At 23.9% G+C, this 22957-nt stretch overlaps 1 protein-coding gene across 1 annotated transcript; it reads left to right on the top strand.

Annotated features, from left to right (window-relative positions):
• The first annotated feature begins 14995 nt into the window (after window positions 1–14995).
• On the top strand, window positions 14996–22640 carry LOC113554806 (testis-specific serine/threonine-protein kinase 1-like). Its single transcript, XM_026958851.1, has 3 exons — window positions 14996–15238; window positions 17053–17502; window positions 22320–22640. Exons 1-3 carry the CDS (start codon window positions 14996–14998, stop codon window positions 22638–22640), a joined length of 1014 nt encoding a protein of 337 aa, XP_026814652.1.
• Window positions 22641–22957: the final 317 nt, after the last annotated feature.

Genomic DNA, 22957 nt, shown 5'->3' with positions numbered 1-22957 from the left:
AATATCATTATTATTCAAATATTATCGACATTTCTTTAAATATTGAACTTCAAATGCTTGTAAAAAAAAAAAAATAGTGACCACGTATTAAAATAATTTTGAATATAGTAAGAACACCTTACAATGAACATTTTATTAAATCATCAACTTCTCAAGCTTTATGATTTTAAAACTAAAATATTATCACACACAAATCAATAAAATACTTAAAAAAACGAAAAAAAGTTTAATTATATTATGTATATAGGTTACATAAATCCAAAATAATTTTAAATTAAAATCATTTCTACAAAATGGTAAATTGAACCATTTGGTGCAAAATTCAAAGCTTTACTGTTATTCATTTTAGAATTCCGTTAAAAAAACGAGTTAATTTTGTCTAAAATAAAACTACCTAATAACTAATAAGTACGCTTACTTTTTATACTGTATTCTAAGTCCTTTATTTTTTTTACAATATAATTATTGATAAATGTCCTTATTCATAATAATACGATAATAACTAAATAACCGTGAACTGATTCAATAATATTGTACCTACTTATGTAAAAGATATGTAAATGTTTTTACTCGTTGTAATAACATCTACATTAAATAATGTTAAATATATATATATATTTTTTTTTTTTTAATAAAAGTAATTTTATTATTTATTCAATATTCTTTAAATACCTGCCTCAATTCTAAATTGTTTGTTCCATTAGAATTTATATTAAACCAGGTTTTTATATTTTATGTACATCATGTTGAAATATTATGTCTTATGTGTAAATACGTTAATACATAACAAAGGCAGTAACATAATAATAACATGATCAATTTCAATTGGCTAATTTAAAAATATATTTACATATAAATATACAATACAAAATTTATCACATATTATACATTTTAGTCATTGATTAATTGAACCCCTTTAAATCAGTAATTATTGGGGACCCCATTGATTGACTTTGTCAATCTCCCCGCTAGTTATATCACTGACCTCACCCAAATTAAATTAAAAAAATCTAAGAATACAAGATTGCAATATCTACTAAAAAAATTAGATACACTGCGTGTGGTTCAGTGGGTGGAAACAAATAGTGCACTGAACCACCGAATAATAATTCTTTTAATCAATTTTATATATTTTTAATGACAAATATAAATACTTAAAGATAATAGATAACCAAGTTATCACGATATGTTTAATTTACAGACGCTGTGAATGTAATTGGTTGGATTTGAATGATATAAACAAAAAACAACACTTCAATTTTAAAAAATATTATAATTTACATACATTTAAAAAATATCATGTGATATAGACACAAACGGTTTTATTTGTTCTAAATATATATTCAACAGTGTCTAGAGTGGAGAGAACATAGTCCAAGATTGCCTCAAATTAAGTATAATTTCTTAAAAAATTAAAAACACAAATTGAATAATACTCGCTAGTATCTCTTATATAGATTTATATGTTGTTGTATTAATAAAAATGTGTCTATATTTCGCAAATAATAGTCACAGTTGATTTTTTTTTTTTTTAAATGTATTTGTTGAATAAAATTGAGGTGTGAGGCAGTGTAATTATGGACTCTATTTGATATCATGATATTATTACAATACCTTAAGTGCATACTTGGTGCTACTGATAATATATATTGTATAGATAATAATACAGACATTTCGGTATATGTACAATAATATATATATACTAAAAAAAAAAATAACTTTTTATTACAATAAATAGTTAAGTAGAAGTTTCTATAATTCCTACATAGCATGATATATAATAGGTATATAATACCTAACTTATTAATACGAGTAAGTATGTAAAGTATGTAAAATGTTTGCGTTTCTAATGTAGGTAAATATATATAACATAAGATTTTGTATTAAAAGGAAATATACTGGTGTTGTAATTTCATTTGTTTGAATCATATTTTATAGCCACCTTGGTAATAAAAATTTAAACTCCCACTCCCAGGAAAATAAATGTACAAAGCAATAGTATATATGCAGTCAACATGGTAAAAAAAATATATTTCCAAGAAGTCCATAATTTCATATAAATCTTTCGCGTGCTTAGTTCCTTGGGTTTATTCGACATACAAAGATTTAACAGCTCAAAGTAAAGTGTTTAAACTATATATATTATATAAGCTGTTTTTGTTTTACAGTTGACATAACACGGCAGTCATATATACACTATACACAACACCCAGTCCAGTATAGTATCCATAGTAGGTGTGCAATAAAGTTGAATTACTGTAAAATGTATTAAGAAAATCAATTTAACCTACATAATATAGTATTCCATAATCTATGTATGATGTATGAAACTATAAATATTTACTAAAAATGCTCAGCAGTGGCGTAATTATGAATTATAAATTTGTTTGTTTTTTTTTTTTTAGAGAGGATATAATTTACCACAGGGACTCCTTTCCCCATACCATCTACCACCCTTTTTATTCGTCTATTATCATAAAAAAATATGCGAATGGTTTTTACTAATAATTAATAAGTTAACAGCAATAATTTACTTATTTTTGATAATTTATATTTATTTTTAAAGTTATAATACAAATTCTATATTTCTTGATTTCTAGCTATGCTTGAATTGCTTCAATTATTATGTTAGCTTGTCATAATACAAATTTTTTTCTATCAAATGTTATCCTTTATTTTTTTTATACATAATTTATAACACAAATTAAATTTTCGAAAAATTCAATATTAGTTTCTATATGAATACGTAAAGTTTACAAGTCACTAACCCTTGTGAACTAAAACGCATAGTCTATAATAATAGTTTTAGAAGGTATGGTTTCTATAATGATTGATTGAAAACTATATTTTATGTTTATATGTTATTTTATTATTTGTAATAACTGTCTTAGTATTAATATATTTAAATTAATGATTACTAGATTAAATATTATATTATATTATCTTTACTATATTATTTTTAATACATATGATAATAATTTATAATGATTTCATCATCAAAATACATCAACATTTTTAAAAAAAAAAAATCGTCTGTTTAATAATTTACTCTTAATAGTGATAATAACAGCACTCACAATTGGATAATTTTCATTTATATTACCACAAAATATGTCTTAAACGACACAAATAGTTCAAACATTTAAAATTAAGGTCCTTAAATTTAATATTTACTTAGGAATAAAACTATGTTATAACTACCTACACAGTCATTACTTTTTTAAACTATTCCATTTTTATACTTGTATTCTTATTTATGTAATTTGCTTGGTCAAAAAATGTTCTGCTGAAAAAATAATAATGTGAAAATATAATAGATATTCAATACTCTATTCAATAATAATAATAATTAGCAGCATACATTTGAAATGAAAAATTGTAAACAGAAGCTTAAATTTTAATTTAGTAATAATATATTGATAATTTAATCAGGAACCCAGTGTATTATTGGTTTCAACGAGGTGATGGTAATTATAGTTACAAAGTTAAACTCAATTTGATCGATACAATGTTTCTTCTGTGCAAATAAAAGGAACATTCATATTGTGGTTTATATTTCACTACAATCAATGTAAGTATATTTATAGTCACTACCTCTAACAATGCAATGTACAAAAGAAAGAACATTCGGAACTTTAAGAAGAACAAATCACGGTTTCGTTCGACCATGAGTGAAGAACGGAGATATGTTTTGTATTTGATGATTGATGAGCGTTAGTCGTCTGTAGACTGATAGTATCGAAGACCATTTTATGAATAAGAGATCATAAATAAAATAGAAGATCTAAATTAATTCACTTTACAGAAAAAATACAAATAATATGAACTACTTGTAACTTTAAAAAAATAGATAGTACATAAATAATAAATATTAGCATATTTAGAAATACATTATTTTTTTTAAATAAGTATCGTTAGTGTTTAAAGTTTCAACTAAGTCAAACCATTCATGTTTAAGCAAAATAAAATGTATACAATATGATGATTAATATGTCAAAATATAGTGAATCAATAATTGAATTTTAATCTACTTTAGTACTATAATAGTAATATCTTATGCTAATTTTCCCATACTACTGTATGAAATTAATATTTAATATTAAACAGAGCAGGGTCACTAACCTTTTCAAAGAAGTGAGTTACATTTGAAATTCTGAGTCACTGCAGGTGAGTGGTGATCGACAGTAGAAAATAGGATTAAAATAATCATAATTTTTAAAATCTCACGCACATTATCGAAGTTCTTAGCTAATTATTTACTTAAAAATATTAATATTTCAAACATTTAAAATAAATATGAACACAGAAGAAATATGAAAATATTATACCACTGGGACCGTGGATATAATAATTAATAGTTTAGATGACCAGACTTTTGATCTCTCTTTATTTTGCTGTAAGACACAAGGGACGCATTTCATTGTTGACATTATAAAGGTGCAAGAGTAAAATATGTGTTTATATTAACTTCGTGAAACAATTTATTATTATTAGTATTTAGTTTAAATTATTTGAATTCTGAATTACTGAGCTATACAAAGTATAGTACTTAACATTTAATCTGGGTCAACTTGTACTACTATTTGTTTATCTATAAAAACTGTAATTGCAATTTCTTTTAAGACGTTTTTTGAATTTTTATTATTATTTATTTTTTTTTTTTTTTTACTATTTATTATGCGAAAAAAGCCTAGATCTTAATTAATATTAAAATAATATTTAATTGTAATCAATAATTAAAATTTACTTAGGCACTCAAAATTCAGCTACTAAATATTATTTAGTTTATAAAAATATATATATATTTTCAAATTATAATTAGGTATTTCACTATTTACATATTTTACAAAATGTTGATTCTTAAATAAATAAAACAATATTTTTTTTTTAGTTAAAAATTTTTGATTGTTTTCATAATAGGTACTTGGTGTTCAACAGCTGTTCTTTAAAACATAATATCTTTTGTTTGTTTATAATATTATAAGAACTTAATTGTTTTGTTACCAATAATTTACATGATACATCGTTGTAGCTGTTTTTTCTATTAATAATATATTACAAACTAGCAAGTAGTAATCACTAAAGAAAATATGATACCTATTTATTTTCTATAAAAATTAATTGGAATTTAAAATGACCAAAAATTAAAAAACCATTATGTAGATAACTTTTGAATAATGACTGTCCAACAAAACTCTTTTTTGTTTGTTACAACTGACGGATGTGAACTTTCTTTATAATATTTTAGAAAGAATTTTTTTCTTTGTAATTTAAATTGAAATAAATTTGATGTTTTAAACATAAATTATACAGGAAGTAAAATACATAAAGAAAAATCTCTGACAAAGATAAAGTTTTCTTCTTTATTAGTAATAAAAAACATTTTGATCTACGGCCATTCTATGGATTACAAGAACCAATGACATAAAAAAAGTTACTTTTAAGAGGTATCTTCATTACGCAATACTCAAATAAGATACCTACTAAAATGGCATTCTTAGAAAACGTGTTTGAAAAATATTAAAGTACTTAATAGTTTTAAATTGTTAGTTAATTTAATTAAAAATTAATAACATATTTTACGTTAAGGAACATTTAAAAATGCGTTATATCATTTCAGTCTCTTAACGCACAGTTTTAGGTGTTTTCTTTTTTTATGTATTAAGCGAAGTGATGAATTTATTGATTTTACTATAATGTAATTCTAGCTTATTTTTATTTTTGTAAAAACGATAAGTGCTTGAAAAAATGTTTCGATTTTAACTTTGATAGTGGTTTAAGATAGAAAATTGAATCTAGATTATACTTTAGTGAAGTCAAAGTAAAAATTGCACAGTATTTTCAAAATCATCGGGAAAAAACAACAAAAAATTAAGAAACAACGGGAACCTATACACAAAACAAGTTTATAACAAAATCGTCAATCGACTTAGTTTTTTAGCTGTAATTTAAAAACAAATAAACTTAGATACTTGAATGAATAGTATTATACAATACTCAAATTAGCATTTTATAATAATTTGATTCTTATAGAGCTATTAGATTTATAAACTGACTTTGAAATATTGAACTTTAAATGCTGATAATAAAATTATAACTCAATAAAAATAGTTGGACATTTTATCAAGAGGTTTCTAATAAGTTGTTCATTTATTACCAGTTAAAAAATATCGGAAATTTATAGTTACAACATTTATTATAAACGTTTTTTAGAATTTATAATAATTCAAAATTTAGAATTTTGATATAATCTATAAAATCTTGTAAATTTTCAAATTATCCATTTTGTAGTTAGAAATTCATAGACAATTTTAGATTTTTCTATTTAAAATTTAAAAATTTAATATAATATTCCTCATTAGTTTCTTTACCAACAACAGAAATAAAAAGTCTACCGGAATGTTTCATTACATTTTTATGGCCATTTGAAGTTTTTACGACATGGGATATTCACCCGTATAATAACGATTTCTCAAACGATTTTTGTTTTATTGTTATAATTCAAAAACAAATAATGTCCTAGCTATAGATACTTGAAATTTTTAACAAACTTTTATGTTTATATTTTCTACATAAGGTATAATATGCTAAATATTTAGACACTTTTTTGACTAGTTATAAAAATTTGAAGTTGTTTTTTTTAATGTCGATAAATAAAATCCTACTTGCGTTGTTTTTAAATCAATATAAAATTATTAAAAATACATAGGCTGTGTAGTCACATTTTATAATATGCATTTTAAATTAAAACATTTAGGACGAAATTCGTCAAAATCACAATATTTGAACTTTAAACTTTTCCGTATATTATGAATTTAAGTTTACGCAAAGATATATTTTAAAAATATTTAGAGTATTATTAAAATATTATCTTTTTAAGTATATTATGAACCTACACACATTGTATTAGTGTATTTGATGAGTTTGGAAAATTAATAAAACATAATTATATTGTAGTTAACACGTATTGAGAAGAAAGTCATCTTGTAATTAAGGTGCTAAAGCTAAAGAAAACATATAGGTAAAAAAATAATCGAAAAATCTAAAAAAAATTCAGTTGTACAATACACCGAAAAAAACCATAAAATCACTTAAAGTTTATGAAGAATAATGCAACGTAAATGTATTGATGAAAATGAATCAAAGAATTTATATGTGTTTTGATTTTTGAAAAAGTTGAGAATCTATTTAAAATAGATTTTGATCGAAAAATCTCATTGAAAACAACAAAATAGCAAGTCATTGCAAAATATAATACAATAGACCACTGCAGACAATTATTGTTTAGATGCAACTAATGACCAACCACGAATGAAGAAGGAAACGAAGAACACAATACTACAGTGCGTTAAATGACTACACTAACCACTTGAGAGAAACTTGATAGCTGATACTACCTAATTTATAACCATTAATAAGACTAATGTGGAAGTCTTATATTATAGTTCACTGGATATTAATAACAAGGAAAATCGCGTTAAATTTGGTCATTAAAAATAAAAATTATGACCTTTTACATAGGAAATTGTATTCATGTACCAAACCAATATATGACAAAAAAATTAACATTAATCCGGAAAAATTATATTTTCAATAAAATTAAAAAACAATACGTAGTATTACGTTTTAAAATAAAATAAATTATATTCTAAAGATAAGTAAATTGTAATAATATAATATTGTAATATCAAAATAATTTTAAAAAAAGAAATCAACATAAAAAATGTTGTTATTGTCTAATAATATATTAAATAGAAATCAAATCGATAAGTATGAAACGAATACAAATCTTAAAAATGATATGATATCATTCACAGTTTCGTGAATGTGTAGAATGTACTTTCCCATATTTTTTGCATTTAAGTAGGTAGACCTAAAACATTTTTATTTTAATGGCTGCACAGTATAATGATTTTTATTTATTAAAGCTATCAGACTGAAAATATGATTTTATACACAACTTTCAGGCAATGAAGAGTTTCAAATGACATAATGTTTTAAAATTTATTTCAATCATTTTTTTATAGATATTTTTAAAAACGTTTAAAAATAAAACATAAATGCTTTAATAATACCATAATTGACATTCATTTTTTTTTTCAGTTATATTCTCAAAATCATTTTTTAATCACATTATTTATTTTTGCTTTAAAGTTACAAATTAGATTATAGTTGAATGAGGCTGATAAGAGATTGTACTGTCATTAATAATACATTATTTTAGAGACATTATGAACATATTCAAGTTTATTGTATTACTGAATAATATATTGTAATTAATAATAGAAGATTTTAAATTAAATAATAGGTAATTTAAAATATTATTTTTTTACAATTTGCGGGATAAATAGAATATCAACAATAAGCGTGTATAATGAAATTCATTAACAGATTGTGTTGTATACAAATTATATTGTTAATGATTATTTTATACACCAATATAATTGTAGGTATATTGTATTATTATTTTAATCATTCAATCAGATTCATTGCAGAAGATATTTTTCACGATTAATATTTTTTAAATTACAAAAACTAGCTAAATATGGTTTGAATATTATACATTTTCGTCAAATATTGAACTTTGAATGCTCATAAAAAGTTAATGTGACTTTAAACTGAAGAAAGTTTTATTTATTTAATTACAGTTAGAACAACTTATACTTATTTGTTTATAAAATTTTGTTTAAAAATTCTAATGTTTTTTAAAAAAAAAAAACGTAATTTGTAAATAATTTATATTTTTGATTATTTCCAAAAACCACATTCAATATTAAAGATTAAATAATTAATTCTGCAATAAAAATTAAAAACCATTAGACATAAACATAAATAACATCAAATTTATAAAAAATAAATTATAAAAATTATATTCATTATTCTGTTTAAAATCTAATAATACAACATAATTTCAATAAATACAAATAATTTAATCAAATCACTAGAAGTCTTGTCAAATATACCTACTATTCAAATATTACCCAACCCAATTAATTAACTTAGCATATTTACCGTCAAAAACCATTTAAAATTTAAATATTATCTTTCTACCCTTATTGATGGTTATAAACTTTTATAACTAATATACAAATAATATTTTGGTAAAAAAGCTTTGTAGTGTGTTTATATGTGTTGATGTGTTGTTTTAAATCAAATATACTAATATTTTTCAAGTTCATTATTGTGATCAGAAGTTAAATAAGTATAATTAACTTTATATTATGTATTATTGTATTAAATGTAATCACAATTTCACTAATATTAATCTGGTTAATGTTATTAAAAGTCAGACTTAATGAATTTTATCTCTATGAACTGAACATATTTCAAGTATAATTATTTTAAGTTTAAATTACAATGTAATATTATTTTATAAATTTATTTTGTGCGTCTAATTAATCAAACTAATTTTATTTATTTATCACCCATCGTCTAAAATAAAGTTAGTGGATAAATAATTATTTATTATCAGTGCGACTCCTAGGGTTTGTAATGACAGATTTGAAAAATGTAAGTAAACTTGTACAAATTGTCTATAGTAGTTATTATTTTAAGTGACCTTGTAACTTTACAGGTAACATGTGATTTTTTTGAAAGTTATATCATTCCCCCTTTTGTTTTACAACAGTTATGAATGTTATGATAGTTATCATCATATTATATAAGTATTTAATTGACTAAAATAATTGTTCATTCTTATAAAAATAAATCAGTGTTTCGTATAATATTATATTATATGAGACATGAGTATAAAATAATAAATTACGTAAATAACACAACATTTTACAGCCTCAATAAATTTGAATAATATTTAAATAATATATCAGCATATTTTAATCAGTCCATAAAATCGTTTCACAGTCTACAGGAATGCTATCATTACAAAACAATTCAATAACCATCGTTATCACTAGTTAACTACACACAAATTATACATGTTGAATTCATTGAAGATTCATATAATATAATAATACACTTAAAAGAACACACATAATTTACGCTTTGTTCCTAAGTACTACGTAAGTTTTAAGTTAAATATTTTTAATCATTCGCTCTATTTTCGCTTTATTAATAATTACATACATTCATTGCAGTATTGCACAAATGTATATATGTATATAATATTATACTAATTAATTGAGGATGTTAATCGTATTAATGGTTCACTGAACAGATATTCTATATAAAATGTAATAGGTGTACATGTAAGGTATGTTTAATATAATATAATTTAATGTATACAAAAAATGCAACTCAAATAAGTAATTTTTGACAAACAGTTTCGTGATGTAAATATCATCATAATATTTTACTATGATTACCTGTGTCATAATATTATTAAGTGAAAAATTCACTCGCCCATGCAAATTATAAATACAATATTAATATATAATATTACGAATTATTATTCTTTCATGGGTAATTATTTTCTCAAAAAAACCATTTATCTTTTTACATAAATCATATTTTTATAAACAACCCTTGACTTAAGGCCTGGAACGTGAAAAATAACGAAGGTTTGATCAAATTTTAAATAGCTGACGAAAAAAAAAATGTGTGATAATTTTATAAGTACCATTGTTTGTTGTTTATTATTTCAGACAATTAGTAGCTTGGTAATTTTTAAATTTAAAGTAATTTGCGCATCAATTTTTTATTTTACTATACTATATAATGATAATTTAAATTTTAAACAGGTGAGGTTGTATTACATAAATTATATTTATATAAATAGTTATTTGAAACTATTTTAAAAAAATAATACAATAAACACATTTAACCTTAGAGTATGAAATAATAAATTGAAATTAGTCTTAAATAATTAGAACTTCAGTATGATGGAAAAAAATGTCTAATTCATTAATAATTTTCTCAAATCTATTAAGGAGGATTATTTACAGAGTTAGGATTTAAATAATTATATTTTTCTTTAAAAAATAATAATAAATTCAATAAACTCTATAGATACCTACCAATTAATTTTTGCTATTATGTGATAAAAATAATTCATGAATAATAATTATTATCAATAATAGTTCACAAATATCAATTCATTAAATTGTAAATATGTGAGTATTTAAGAAAATTATGATACTTGTAGCAAAATTAGTTTAGTTATCAAAGTTGATTTTATCATCAGTTTAATAAAAAAAATAATTTTTTTGACCATGTGTAATATGACTTGGAGCAAAGAAGGATGTTTATAAGTTATGTACCACTTGAATAATTACTTCAAAACTAAATTTATGTGTGTTAATAGATACTTACTTATATTGATTCAACTATATAAGTGCAAGCACGTTAAATAATATGGAGGTAAAAAATATTTGCTTCTCTCTAAATTATCAGCATTCTAAAGTAAAAACTAATGTAGTAACGATAGAAATTTAAAAGTTTTAGAATTAATAGAATTCAAATTTTACAATTTTTCAAATTGTATTCGTATTATATGGTAACATCATAATTATTAAAATAATAGATAAATTATTAAAAATGTGTTTACATTTTTTAGAAATTTTCTTTACTTTGTACATCACGAAAAAATGTTTTCCACTTCCACGTATTGTATCCATTATAATGTTACCATGTTAATTTAACACAATATCGTTTTTCAACTTAATTTCCTGAGGGTATTTTCTTGTAGGGTCATATTTATTTAAACAATAGTGAAAATATAAAAATCAACAAAATATAAGACAAATATTACAAAATATTATAAAAAATTAATCTAATCATATTGTTAGTTTGAAAATGTTTTTTTATACTTATTTAAAAATTTGAAATATATAACATTACTGTAATTGCAGCTTGGAAATTAGAAATTTATCAAAAATACTTCGTGGAATTTTTTAATTATGTATATTATATAATATTAAAACTGTTGCTACAATATCATACACAAATCTTTTATGTGGTCACAAATTCTTAATTATAAACATAAAAAAATGTTATCCATTTACGGTAGATCAGTGATAGATTAATACCAAACAGAGGGAATATGAAATTATTTTGATGTTAATACTTTAATTTAATTATACCGAGTAGAATTTATTATTGTACAAAAATAAAATATAATTTTTTTTTATAATATATTTATTCAAGAGATTGTTCTTTAGAGCATAATTAAAAAGTTGTATTTATATAGCTATATAGTAATCTACACAACGTTATATTTTTTTCTAACTTGAAGAATATGGAAAAATTAAAAAAATATATAAAATAATATGTCATTAATGGAATTCTCATATAAAAACTTTCCGTAAATAAGTATACTATTACCTTCCTTTACCACATTCCCTTCGTGAATGGTGGGTATAATTTGTAGATTACAAATAAAGGAGAAAAAAATATAAGTATTACGACATGTTGATTAAAATTTTTCCTGAAACATAGGATTTATTAAATTATTATTATTACTAGGTTTTCGTCCAATCAAAACAATTTTCATTGACAGTTAAAAAAATAATTTATAAATTAAAAATTGCATTTGTTTGTAAATAGCTCAAAAACAGTCAACAAATTTTAAAAATAAGCCATGATGGAAGATGATATTATTAACACCTTATGCAAACTTTAAGTTTCTACGGTTATTTATTTTTGATTTATAACAAAATAAAGAAATCAATTTTATTAAAAACTGGTTTACAGTAAACATTTTTATTTTTTTCTGATTATTAAAAAAAGTACTGAACATTTTTACTTTTAAAGTTATTTTTACAATACCAAAAGTAAATGACAGACAAAAAAATATACACACTCACATCATTGTAAAATTAATACATTCATCACTTCGCTTAGAATCTATAATTCTAAAATTTTAATAAGTTAATTTTAATACCAATATTCATTTCCAAACCTTAATATCTTAATATATTATAAACCTATTATGCTGGAATATTGCCATTTACACTTAAAGTTTATTCAAAACCTATTTGCTTGAATTTAAATTTATAATTGTTAAACTTACCTTATTTTTCAAATTTAAGTTATGGCAGAATTTTTAGTCGTACATTCGTGGATTTATTAGTAAGATAGGTACTTAAATGATTTTTGCTTTGAAATAATACATGCATAATATTTCAGAGTAAACAGTTTTAATGAATAAATATAGCTTTTTAGTTATTACTTATTACTTTTATTAAGATACACGAATTATATTTCTATACTTTAACTAAATGATAAAACTCACAACGAATAAACTAGTTCTTTTTAACTGTATTATTATTACACAATTTACAGTATTTACAAATAATTATACTCGGCTATTAAGTTGTTGTTACTTTTAGAATCCGTTCTAATTAATTAAGTAAAAACTCGGTAATAAATTACGTTTATTTAATTCATTATTAGCTTAACAGAATAAAGTGATAAACATTATTTTAAAAATACGAAAAACATAAAATAGGTTCAGATTTAATAAATAATAGAATTAACTATTAAAGTTAAGAAGATGGTTATTATTATTTTTTTAATTTTTATTAATAAAAAGGAATGTTTTGATGTATGTGTGCATAGGCGATTCAGAGTCCAGTCGAGTCTACAGCACTCGTGGTTCTGAAATTTTGTGTATAAATGATATCAGGAAGTAATCCTAACTATATACCCAAAGATGAACACCTCGAAGACAAATTATAAAATTTTTAATTAGCTAACTTATTATTAATATTATTTTTATATATTTACCAATATTAGTGTTAATACATAGTTACCATCGTTGATATTAAAGTATTTATAAAACAGAAAATTGTTACTGGGTTAATTGAGTCAACATGAAAATTGTACTTTAAAAATAAAAAATAATAGATGGGCAAGTGGATATCGCTCTGCTGTATAGTAGTGATGGAAAGTAGGTCACTATAATGGATGTAAAAAATCAAAAATTTCAATGGTCTATAAATAGTTTAAAAAAGTTCTAAATATTTTGAAAATTGATGCGTAATGCGTAAAAATTTCCGTTTTTCCGTTACTTTTTTAGGGTTTTTCCTGACGCTATTGAAAACTACTGGAATTTTTTTACTTTCGACCCCTCAAAGTACCAACCAGATTGAATTTACTTTTCAAAGAGGATCTGAAGTCAAAAATCAAAACACTATTACTACTCCAAAACGTGATGACAGACACAAAAAAAAATTTAAAAATTTAAAAATAAACACACATCATTGTAAAATCAATACATTCATCACTCCGTTCAGAATTTAATATTAAAAAAAAAGTTGATAATTTCATATCATATTATGAATTAACAACAATACAGGCGATTAGCACACATGTATTGAATATATCCAACACTATGATAGCTAAAGAAAATAGAATAGTTATTATAATTATGTATTTTCTTAGATCTGTATTTTATCTCCTGTCAAAACACCACCTAAATGATAGTTAAAAACTATGTAAATAACATTAAACGGAGGTTAAGAAAACTAGAGTAAATCTACTGGTATTGTTAAATTTGACATGGACAGTGTCATAAGAATATTTTTTAATTCTATATATATTTATATTTCCGTTAAGAGTTATAAGGTATCGGGTTTTTATTAAATAAGTATGGAACAATTATTATAAAATCAAACTATAGAAATTCAAAATACCTAGTATATACATTATTTTTAATAATTTTACACAGCTTATTTTGATTGAAATCTCTTTACTATAAGCGTAATTTTTTAATTCAAATCACGTTTGACCTGATACGTATAATAGCGTCACGTTTCCTTAAATTTTGATGCTTAAAAATACAGACAACAAGAAGGCATGTACTTTATGTATTCTTTTGTAGTTTGTAGATGTTAGGTAGAACAATAGCATGCCACGTTTAAAAAAATCAAAACCATTCATTGTATGTAAAACATTTTACAATTATCTTACCATAGCAACTATATTAAGTGTTTATCTCGTATTTAATAATTACAACTCACACAAACTTACACGGCACACGATTTACAGAGACAATTTAGATTACACATTAACACATTTTACACATTCAGACTTAAGAATGATAGTAACATCGGACACATCTTTTCTAAGAAGACATAATCTCACAGTATGGAAAAAAATTGGCGAAGGAGCGTTTGCCAAAGTTTACTTAGTCAAATTTGGAAATCCTGAAGACGAAAATACAATGACGATCGCAACAAAAGTGATAAACAAGAACCGCGTTTCCGCTAAGTTCGCGGAGAAATTCTTGCCTCGTGAACTTGATATGTTGGTCAAACTGAAGCATCCGTATATTGTGCAGGCAAGTATGAAATAGGTGTATTACACGAAGCGTAATAATAATAATTATTATTATATTCAATCTTAAATTTGTTTGTCTAATAGACTTTAAAAAGTATCTACAGTACATTATCACACGTGATGAATTTATATACAATGATTTTTAAGTTTTAAAAATATACCTAGTGATATTATAGGAAGCTATATCACTTCATTAAACACAATTTTCGTTACCTACTCATTTTTATGCATTACAAATTTGTTTTTATTTATGAAATGTAAATTCGCACCAGTGGTACTTACAGTTAAAATATACATATGTATCTCGTATAATAAAATGTGAACTTTATTTAGCGTGCTCCGAAAACCAACCCACACTAGTGTCTGTCAAACATATAGATAGTTATTATTAAATTCCACCAAATAACTTTGTCATTCACAAATAAAACACATTATTGGAATAAAGTAATTTACAAACATGAAATCCTCTAGTTAGAAACAGACCTACGCAATAATGAAAAGCGAATAACACTTCAAAGTAAACATTTTTAGTGTTAAGTTAAACCCGTAGTATAGAAAATCGTATAGCTTACACTGCTTACAGTAAATGTTTTGTCAAAAACACATTTTTAGTATTATCGATTTAAAAGGCACTATTTCATAGAATAAAAAAAAAATATAGCCATATAATTTTTTGTCACGTACGAATATCTTTTGTGCATCACCAAGATTACATAAAATATATTTGTTTTCGTTGAATTCGGTCACAATGCCGTAAGGCAAAAAAAAAAATAGTTTATTTTACTAAAAATGAAATAATTTTTCTTTAAAAAATGAAAGTTTATAATATATAAAATACATATATTATATTTATGACAATAATATTAAAATGTAAAGAGTATAAAAGTACAATATACAGTATAATTGTCACGTTTTTTAATAATCCAAAAGAGAATTATAAATACATGTATTATGTCAACATACGAAATGTGTTCCTAGAGTAATAATATACTGATATTCAATACTGAGGTGTATATCATATCTCATAATCTTTAGTAAATTATAAAACAGCTCTTTTCAAGCACAATCTTTAGAGGTTTCTCAGATGATCCATCGTATTATTTCTTTTGATGTTGTCCACAGTCAGATCCTAAATGATAATTCTTAGTCATGAACTCAGTAAAGAGAAATAAGTTACAAGAAACAAAAGAATTTTTTCTGAGAATTAACGACGTTAAAGATGAGTTTTGGAAACTATTTGCGTTTAAAAGTTTTCTGTCGACATTTTAAAGATTTCATTTTTATCAAAGTCCTGTTTAGACAACCGGCAGAATTTTAAAAGCATAGATTTTCGTTTTTTTTTCCTTTTTATTGTTGCCATGTCACGAATTTATTGAAAATATTGTACACTTATTTGTATTACTCTAGGGACATTATACAATAAGTTTCACCATATACTCGTGCCAAAACTTTAAACCTAAAACATTATTTGACTACTCGATGAACATAAATAGATGATTCAACTTTTAAAATATTTAAATACATTAGCTATAGATATCTTAGATTTATCATAGAAACACGTAAATAATAATCGTATTGGTCATAATATGTGTATTTTATTTTGGATAAACAAAAATAAATTATGAACTACATATATTATAGTAATTTTGACTCTCAGAAATAATTTTCCAAAATCGTATTTCAAACACATTGGAAAAAAAGTTATGTTTATAATAATTAGACCACTTATACATGGACGGTGGACTTATTTCAGTACATAAAAATATTTATTTTCGGTATTTCCAACATGCGTTGAAAGTGTGTCCTTTTCCGCAGGTGTACAGCATACTGCAGAACGGATACAAGGTCTTCATAAACATGGAGTACGCGGCGAACGGTGACCTGTTCACATACCTCCAAAACAAGACCTTGGAGGAGCCGCAAATTCGATCATGGTTTATGCAGATCTTGTATGCGTTCATGTACATGCACAGGATGGGCGTAGTCCACAGGGACCTGAAGTGCGAGAACATACTACTTACGCACAACTACAACGTGCGTATAGCCGACTTCGGGTTCGCCAGGTTCGTTGACCGGGGACGTAATCCTGGCGCGGACACGCCGTGCGGCACGATCACCTACTCATCGCCCGAGCTATTGTCAGGAAAACAACCTTACAACCCGGTGCTCGTGGATGTGTGGGCGATAGGTGTCGTGCTGTTCGTAATGGCCAACAACGCAGAACCGTTCCGAGACAAGAATAAGATAGAAATGCATAAAAAACAGGTGAGCAGGTGATATTATGTAACGCATGCGAACACAAAAATAGTGAAAAATGGGTACCGCTCTGATGTACATTGGGTGTACAGTGGGTCACAGTAACGGCTGTGTTAAATTTGAATTCAATAATATAACCATTGTATAGGTATACAAAAAACCTATTCTGAACGGAAACAGTCCTTTTCACGTGATAACACGTCACTATAATAAGTACATTTCATGATATTTATTATGGTTTTCGATATTAGTATTGCGGTCGGTCGATTTGACTATTGCTTTAAAGTTGCATTTATTTTATTATTAATACTTAATAATTATTATAACAATATATATTTATACTACATATTATTATATTATTGCGTTATTAACTATTTAGTCAATACCATCACCTGACCGTAAAAAAGTGCGAATAAGTTCATATTATAAATAGGTAGGTCACCTATATCTTAAAATCAATTAACATGTTATTCATTCATTGCATTTAGTAAAATTCATAATGTACGTTAACATTTTTAAGTTCCTACAAATAATGTTTTTGAATTATAACATATATTAGTTAAAAACGTTATTTATTGTTTAAATAAGTAATTTCAGTCAAATTTGAACTTAAAATGTGTATAAAAGTAATTATCTTTGCATAATTTCGAGATGATTTGTGAGGAAACTTTTATTAATATTTATAGAAAACAAACTAAAAAAAATTGAAAATTTGTCATACATATATAAAATATAAATACCTCAAAAACAGTTAACACATTTTTAAATTTTATCATATATTAAAAATGATAATATAAACGTTGAAACGGTGAACGTTTCCAGTATTTACTGACTGTAAATTACTGATTAATTACCATTTAAGGATAAATAATTAATATTGAATAAATATTGAATATGAATTTAAAATGTTAGTAAAAATTAATTTTTCAAAATTTTAACTACAAACACTTATAAAAGAATATAGTGACCATGGACTTCCATTTTTTTTCAATTAAAAATTAACTTACAAGGTGATTCGCATTCTATTCTGTAATTAACTTTTAATTGGTATTTACAAGGGGGGGAAATGAAAATTACTCAAGCCTTTAAATACCTCGAAAAGGCTAAAATATTTTGTAAATTTTATTATAAATAATAAATGATTCTATTAACTTTTTTTTGAAAACTTCAAGTAGATATCTACATTATTCGCTTTTGAGTTACAATATCGATTTTATAATAAAATTCATATTTAATATGATTAAATAAAAAATTCTTGTTTTTCATTTTTTTTCTCTGATATATTTGAAATATACTAGGAAATTTTAATTTTGACCTCTTTAAATTATAAATTATAAATTAGATGCAATTTTCTGTCTCAAATCACTCGCAAAGTTAAAAATCTAACCATTTTTTCGACTATCTATTGTTTTTGTGTATACAGACATAAAAACAAAAAAGTACACACCATCATAAAATCAATACATTCTTTTGCTCACTCAGCATCTAAAATAATAATACTATTTTAAATACTTTTCGTAAAAATAATCAAATATGACGTATCCTGGATAATAGTTTTATATTTTTAAATTATTGTGTTTCCAAACCTAGTAAATAGTATTGAATTTGTTGAAAATTAATAGGCACAATAAATATTAATTATCCCAATACTTATTTTTATAATTAAAATTTCGATGTATTAACTATAAACATTGATATCCAACTATTACAAAGGGAATAACAAATAAGTGAGAAAAAAATATATTTTTAAAGTATATAATAATACAATAATACCTTAGTATGTACTTACTCTGAGACTCTGGGTTTATTTTTGAAAAAAATATTCTGATTACATTTTTATCAATATATTAAAATAGGTATTTCAAATCAAACATAAAATTATTCTCTACAAAACTATAAGCGAAGAGAAGTAGAAGGGTGAATAAATATATCAAATAATAATATATTCATACTTATGAATGTGCTGATTCATGAACCATGTTACCATCGTTTTATCATTAACTAAACATATAAACTACAAAGCTGGTTTGGACTAAGTAGATATGTTATTTATGAGAATTCATGATGAATGTCCGGTGGCAATACAAACTTCTTTTTGAATTGAGAACCACCCTGTTTTTTTTTTTAAAATATTCCAAATGAAATTCAAACATGTAGTTTTTGAGTCGTTTAAACTTAATGTACTAAATACTAAGGATAATAGTCCATTTTGACAAGTTTGAAAGGTATTTAAAAGGATTTGAGATTAATAATAATATATTACCATAGTTATATATTTTAAATCGACATAATAATATATAATTTAAAATATAACATCTGACAAAAAAATATTTAATCATCAATTATAATGATAATTGTATTATGATATAATATATTTATAAATTATAAAATATAAACTTTCAAAATAACTATAAATTAAAATTAATTGTCGATTATAGTCATATACATAATTATTTCTAATTTAAATTATAACTGAATAATATCGTTCATTTCAATAACGTCCTACATAGAACAAATTTCACTGTAAAGTATCGAAACTATAGTACGATGTAATCTAATACATCATTTATAAAAGCGTAAAAGTTATTATAAAATTTTAGACTTATTGTAAAACATTGCCGTGTTCCCTAGTGATTATAACTTATAAATAGTTGTAGAATCTGAGAAAATAAATTATTCACATTTTGTCGTAGGTTGATGCATATTGCATATATCATTAAAAAACATAGTGTTATATATTAGAGAGTAATAAATGTGTACATTCGACATTGCTTATTATTTTGTTTACGTTCTATATTTGTTAACACATTTATTATTCTATCGTTTTCACTGGTATGACGTAACAATGGTGGTTTCACATTACTTTACGAAGCGACTGTCATATACAGTGTCGACCACTAAAACTAAATTGTCCGTTCATGATTTCACAGAAAGTTGTGTAATGTTGTGTGTACTTAAACTTGTCCTCATTAAAAAATATACAGACAATACAAATATAAACTTTAAGTAAAAAATTATCATTCAAATAAAAATCTTATGATTTTGTTTATTTTCCTAATACCTACCTAATAGGTTTCAGTTGAATTATATAATTATTAAATTATTTTTATTCGAATTGTTGATCAGGCATGGATCTAAAAATCTAAAAGGGGTGGAAGCTACATTTTTTTTCAGAAAAAATACAATTATAATCTTAATATATGATAGACTAAAGATAATATGATAAGATTTGATAACAATATTTGATTATTTCTTGATATCAATAAAAGCCAATGGTATAGCGGTGTAGGTGTGGGGAGGATAGAATTGCAGCAAATGCCAAAATTTCAAAAAATATTCAAAATGATTTCAGTTTTCCCTGAATGTATTTTATAAGATATAATAATGTATTAAAATTAAAATTTTTATAAAGGATGCTACAAATGTCTAAAATGGTATAATATATTCATGGCATTAACATACCAATAAAAATGTAATGTACGAGTGATCCTTGTTTAAGCCAACTAACTATCAGCCAGCTCCTAAATGTTAAAAGAAAAATAATGACTTTGACACAGACGTAGAAAATAATTATTTATATCATCAAACGACGTTTTTTGTTGTGTAAAAAGATAACAATATTTTATGATTATTTTATATTGTACAGAGAGTATCAAGTCTTCATACGGTTGCAAGTCTATATAGCTCGGCAATTATTAGCCGCAGGTAAACGATCCATATATATTAATAGAAAGATTCAAAGATAAGATAGGTAACCAAGTTTATTATGAGTTTCCATTAGTATATGGGTCGTTATCTATATAAATTTGTAATCCGATGAAGACTTTTGAAACACTCTGTATTTTTTGATTAGATAAAGACTGAATTTACAATAATGTGATTTTTTCTGGAGAACTTTTTGGGGCAGTTAAAAATATCAAATTATATAAATTGAATGCAGTTTGTAAGCAAGTATTTTTTTTTAATTTATCAATATTTTAAACCTAAAAAAATATTATAATAGATAATACAAATACATAAGTTAAATATTTTTAAATAAATAGACTACCGTTTAAAACAATTTTTGAATACAAAAACATTGTGGTTTTTAAATATAAAAACTATAAAACAATATTCTGGGCTGAATTGATCGAAGAGAGACAAAACCCAAATATAAAAATCGTCAATAAATGGATAATTGTGTAACGCTTATGACATTTTATTTCTTAATGTCCTTAGCAATATATAATATACATTAAGTTAAAAATTCTTGCCATGACAATTAAAGTAAAAATTGTTAGTCAATAAAAAATGTAAACACTATATAATTTACCTTTACTTTATACCTAATATAGTACTATCATATTTTACAACTACACACTAATAAATAAATATATCTATTATTTATAATAATACATAATTTAAACTGATTTATTAATTTTAAGCAGTCTTATTTTTGAATTACTATCGGAAACCTACTGTTCAACTATCGTCGTTAGAACACAATTTTAAGTAATGTATTGTATCTATACAATGTTATAAATTATTAAAGTAGCCTATTAAATTCAATTTCTATTACAACACATAACTTATACATAAGAGTAATAGCTGTATAGAAATTCCCATTCCTTCAAATTCATATCAGAAGTAAATTAATTATGTTATTGTGGTTTTACAATAAAATCTATTAAACAAATATTGTTTTTTCTAATTTTTGGTATTAAAACTGTTACATAAACGTATATAATTATTAAATATAAAGCGCATTTCATTATTTTTTTTTTTTATTGACTGAGTTTTGATTAATTATATGTACATTAAACAATATTAATATTTCACGAATATAGATGGCTAAAAAATATTCGTTCCGGAGGTCAAATATGCGAAGTAGACGACTGAAAGATCTGATTGCAACGTTCCTGGAGCCAAACTGCAATAAGCGAACAAGATTAAAGGATGCTTTGCAACATCCCTGGATCAAAGAAGGCTATATCCAAATGCCCGAGGATGTGGTCGCGGCAAACAATTCAAATAGACCCATTTTAAGCAGCAATCCTGTAATCTCGCTGAAATCATTAAAAGTACCCGGATTTCGTTACCAGTTAACAGAATACGTAAAAACGGATAGCATTATTAACGAAGGGTTTGCCGCATTAAAGAAAAAATAATTTTTATTAGTTTTGTGATAACATTTTGTTAGATAGGGTGCTACACATTTTGCATATACATTACCTTTAAGTAAATTATTGACAAACGTGACTCTTTAAAAAAGTTCATTTGTTTTCTAGAAATAATGAAAAGTTTTCGTAAAATACTAAAATTATTAAATGCTGATAAGCATTACAATTTTCGCTTAACAGTTAATAATTAAAACAATTGGTTTATTCAGAAATTTAAATTTTTCCCCGATAGAAATTTATTTAAGAACTGTTTATGACACGATAAAGTAATCAACAAACTGTTATTTTTGACTTGTATTTTAAAT

This window comes from Rhopalosiphum maidis, chromosome 2, assembly GCF_003676215.2.
Source record: "Rhopalosiphum maidis isolate BTI-1 chromosome 2, ASM367621v3, whole genome shotgun sequence".
NCBI classification, from domain to species: domain Eukaryota; kingdom Metazoa; phylum Arthropoda; class Insecta; order Hemiptera; family Aphididae; genus Rhopalosiphum; species Rhopalosiphum maidis.
Note: the sequence above shows the minus strand (reverse complement) of the source record. Positions and strands in the feature narration are given on the sequence as shown.